Source organism: Meriones unguiculatus, chromosome 7 (assembly GCF_030254825.1).
Source record: "Meriones unguiculatus strain TT.TT164.6M chromosome 7, Bangor_MerUng_6.1, whole genome shotgun sequence".
In the NCBI taxonomy this organism is placed as follows: Eukaryota; Metazoa; Chordata; class Mammalia; order Rodentia; family Muridae; genus Meriones; species Meriones unguiculatus.
The window spans coordinates 80,122,322-80,126,805 of record NC_083355.1 but is presented as its reverse complement, the minus strand read 5'-3'; the positions used below and the strand labels follow the sequence as shown (position 1 = coordinate 80,126,805).

Below are 4,484 nucleotides of genomic sequence, written 5' to 3'. Positions count from 1 at the left end.
GGTCCTGGGCTTCCATCTGACCACCTAGAACCTTCCACGACTTCAGCTTTCATTTGTTTGGTGCTTTAGCCTTTTTTGCCTTCAGGAATGTTAGCAGCGTCTGACCCACCGAGCACCTTCCGAGAACAGAGGAGGGAATTAAAAGGGCTCCAACTGGGAGAAGTCCAGCCCAAGTAACTCAAAGATCAATGTCAAATTTCAGAGTATGCAATCCATTTCCCTAGGAAAAACAACATCTTAGATAATCTGGATATCACTTACTTTCTTAATGCAAAAGTGGCAGATGTGTGTGTGTGTGTGTGTGTGTGTTTGTGTGCGTGTGTGTGAGTGTTCATGCAGACGTGTATATAGAAAGAACAATTACATGCTAAGAATATTTCATATTTTAACTAAGGCTATTCCCAAGAAAATGAAGTCCTTGATGAACTGTTGCATGTTAAATGTAGAGCATTGATTTAGGAAATGACTGTCATTTCTCTGTAGCGTCATCTTTATCGGCGGCATGTAACCTGCATATTGTCTGCTGTCTTAGCGTTTCTCTTGTTAAAAATCATTTACTCGAGTAAAACCCACTTCTGAAGCAGGAAGATGCTAGATTATTTACTGACAACCTCTCCTATCTTCTTTTCTCTTAATAAGAGCTCAGTTCCACACTCACCTTGACCGACCACGAGTGCCCTCCGCATGTGAATGGGAGGGGCTTCAAACAGAATGGAAACACCTTTTATTATGAAGTTCCCCGTGTCTTCGCGTTTTTGTAAAACGGGATCCCTTACCCGAGTCTAGGATTTGTCTTCTCAAATTGTTCCTGCAAGTCACTAACGCTTCATAAAAATGATTAATTAATTCACGATCCGCGCGGTGACTATAAAGCGGTGCTGTAGGTAGAATGCTTGGGTTCCGAATTCCAGGTTTTAATATTGCAATGTGCCTGTGTTTATGGATACATCTACACACATTTTTACACGGTGCAATGCGGCAGATGCTTAGCCGCCTATCAGCGGCTGTTTAAAAACATATGCCGAGAGATAGCAAAGGATATAGAGAAGTTGGGGAGGCCGCTTGGATCAGATTCCAACTCTACGCCTGGGAAAGGGAAAAAGAGTGATTTTTTTTTAATGAGATAGCCGTTCCCTTAATTAAGAAAGGTTATCCACCAAGTTGTTTTATTATTTGGCTTCTTCACACAGAATGCGTGAGCTTGCGTTCCAAACAGCAAGTTCTCCAAGCTACAGAGAAACCTAACGCGGAAGTCTTTTAAATAAGTAAATAAACAGCATATATATATGTTTTTTTTTTTTAAAAAAAAAAAGAAACCTTCGAAGCAAAAGTTATACATATATATAATAGCGTCCTTTCGACGTAAAATACCCACAGGGGACTCAAGGGCGGGCGCTCAGCTTGCAGGAACGTTCCAAGGGAGTCTCTGCAGCCAGATCCTTCAGAAAAAGCGCTGCGAGGGCCGAGGAGCGGCGGTGGTCAGGCCTCGCCGCGGGCCCGGCGCCGCCTGGCAAACAGGGCCACGTAGGCCCGCGGGTCCCCGGCCGCAGCCTCCGCCGGCGCTGCTGGCCGGCCTCGCCCTCTCTTCTCTGATTTCGTGTGTCTCGATTTTACACTGGATTCCGTTGCTGAGCGGACGAGTGTGCAGCTCAGATGTCGCACTCGCTGTCGCTGGACGTGATGGAGATGGCCGACGTGGCCGCTTTGCTCGACAGGCTGGCGGCCGGGCTGGAGGCGACGCCCAAGACCTCCGGCGCGCCGTCTCCCTCGGAGCGCAGCACCCTCACCGGGCCCTGGGACAGAACCTGCTGCTGGAGTCTGCGAGGGAAGGAGAGGACGCGAATCAGAGCGAGACACCCAGCTGCCACGCCGGCTCCCTCTGCTCCGCGGGTCTGCCCGCAGCTCTCGGGGTCAAGACTCTCCTCCGCAGACCTCCGGCAAGCGGGGGAGGCGAGGCGAAGGGGTTAGGGCCGCCGCGCAGCTGCTCCTCTGTGGAACCCTAGGCCGCCTTGCTCTCCCTCATGCCCTCTCGGCTCACCATGAATTCCACCTTAGCCTCCCCCAAAGCTTCCTAAGTTGTCACCCACCGTCCGGAGATTTACTGGAGGACTGTCAGGAAAATGCAAAGCGGGAGAGAGAAGGCTTTGGGGCGTGGATTCCTTTCCTAAGGGTACCTGTGCCCAGGCTTCATGCTGGAATCTGCTCTATCCCAGCTAAAGAAAAAAAAGAAAGAAAGAAGGAAAGGAAGAAAGGAAGAAAGGAAGAAAGGAAGAAAGGAAGAAAGGAAGAAAGAAAGAAAGAAAGAAAGAAAGAAAGAAAGAAAGAAAAAGCAAGCAAAAATGTCGCCTGGAGGTTGCAGGTTGCACGGCGAGCTCGGGCCTGAGATGTAAAATCCACGCTGGAGAATGAAAAAACGTGGCCCGGGACGAGCCTTCCGCCTCGCAGTATCTGAGACCCTCGAAAACGAAAACCTTTTTTTTTTTTTTTTTTTTTTCAGAGCATCGGGGAGGGATGCCGCTGGGATTAAAAAAAATCGTGCTAACTAGATAAGAGCCTGGGTCCACGCTAGCAAAAAAATTAGCTTTGGGCCTCTGGATGTTTAATTGATCCTGAGCTTTTCATCTCTTCTCTCTCCCCATGCACCCCCAACTCTAGTGACCGGAACAGCTGCTGCAAACGCCATGAACCAGATAGAAAGTGGGGACCCGGGAGTTGGCACAGGAATTCAGAACCAAAGAAAGACTGCATCCCCAACTCCCCCAGACGCCGGGGAAGGGCGCCGCCCGGGGAAAGCCTCTCCCGCCCCATCCCGACGGCGCCCCACGCCCAGAGGGCCTCGCGGTTCTGACCTGTTTTTGGCTGCGGCCGCCCGGTCCCTTTGCCGGCGGTTTTTGAACCAGTTGCCCACCTGCGTGGGGGTGAGTCCGGTGGCCTGGGCGAGCTCGCGCTTCTTGCTGGGGTTGGGGTAGGGGTCCTGGAGGTACCACTCCCGCAGCAGGTGCCGCGTGCGCTCCTTGAAGCAGTGCGTCTTCTGCTCGCCGTCCCAGATGGTGCGCGGCAGCGGGAACTTCTTCCTCACCCGGTACTTGTCCACCGGCCCCAGCGGCCGCCCGCGCAGCTTCTCCGCCTCCTGGTAGTGCGCTTCCAGCCACAGCGCCTGCAGCTTGGCGTGCGATTCCTTCGTGAACTTGTGGTTCTCCAGGATGTGGTAGAGCTCGCGGTAGTTGCCGCCGTGGAAGGCCACGATGGCCCTGGCGCGCAGCACCGACTCATTCTTGTTGAGGGCCTCGCAGGCCGCCGGGGCCACGGGCAGCGACCACAGGAAGCGACCCAGGCGTTCCACGTCGCCGCTCTCCTCCAGGGTCTCGCATACCCCGGCTACCTGCTGGGGGCTGAAGTTCAGGATGGGCAGCTGGAACATGGAGCTGCTGCGCGGGCGCCCCGGGGCAGGACGCGCAGCGGATGCCCGCGGGGCCGGGAGGGTGCGGCTGGGGGTTGCCGGATGGGGGTGGGGAGAGCCTTCCCGCCTGGAGAGGGCTGCGGGGTCGGCCTCGGCTAGGGCTTGCTCAGCCAGGGCCCGCCAGCCAGCCAGCCAGCCAGCCCGCGCCGCTAACTGGGGGTGGGCGGGTTGGAGCCGCGGGCGCCGCGGGGACCCCCTGTCTGTCACCCGGCCGCTCTGCCAATCAAGGCGGCGGCTAGCGCGCCCCTGCCATTTCAGCACCTCCCCGGACTCGACAGCGCCCGCGGTTTGCTGGGAGCCTGCTCAGGGTTTTTGCTGAACCTGGAGGAGGAAAAAAAGAGAGGTAGGAGTGGCTGGCGCAGAGGCGAAAACCGAACCGCGGCGGCTCGCCCTCCCGGCTCCCCCTCCCCGCCCCTCCCTCCCGGTTCCCCACCGGAGGGGCGGGAGGCTGCAGGAATTCACTCTGGGGGGCGATGCCATGCCTGGGTCGGAGGGGCTCCAGAGGACAAAAGAGGAAAGCAAACCCTCCCAGGGCTCGCAAGTTTAAACGTGGCGGAGCGGGCAAACCCCGCGGCGAGTTCACGCGCCGAAGGGACAGGGAGGGAAGTGGGTCTCCCCCCCCCCAGGCACCCATTCCTGCCTGTCTGCCACTTACCTCTTTTGCGTGGGCAGCAAATCTGGAAGACAAGGAGCAGGACCGGAGATCTCTAGAGGAGGTCAGTTTGCACTCCTCCCTTCCGGGGCTTCCCGAAACTATCTCAAAGGGCGGCAAGGACTCACGCTTGAGGAGTGGGTGCTAACCACCAAGAAAGGTCTAGGTAGGGCTAGCGCTAGGAAAGGTGGGCAGTAGGGGCTTCTGACCCAAATAAAGTTATACTTCATGGTGCCCCCCTCTCCAGTTCAGTGGGCTGAATAAATGCGCGGCGGCCACATCTGGAGCGAGAAGTCACCCGTAGGTCAGCACAGCAACTGAAAAAGCCACCGCAGAGATCTTTATGAGAACATAGATTCGCTGCTTCTCACC

At 55.8% G+C, this 4,484-nt stretch overlaps 1 protein-coding gene across 1 annotated transcript; it reads right to left on the bottom strand.

Moving 5' to 3' along the window:
- Positions 1-1,153: 1,153 nt before the first annotated feature.
- On the bottom strand, positions 1,154-3,738 carry Six6 (SIX homeobox 6). Its single transcript, XM_021647262.2, has 2 exons — positions 2,850-3,738; positions 1,154-1,818 (listed from the first exon to the last, which is right to left on the bottom strand). The coding sequence occupies exons 1-2, from the start codon at positions 3,419-3,421 to the stop codon at positions 1,650-1,652; spliced, it is 741 nt and encodes a 246-aa protein (XP_021502937.1). The 5' UTR covers positions 3,422-3,738; the 3' UTR covers positions 1,154-1,649.
- Between the last annotated feature and the right edge of the window lie 746 nt (positions 3,739-4,484).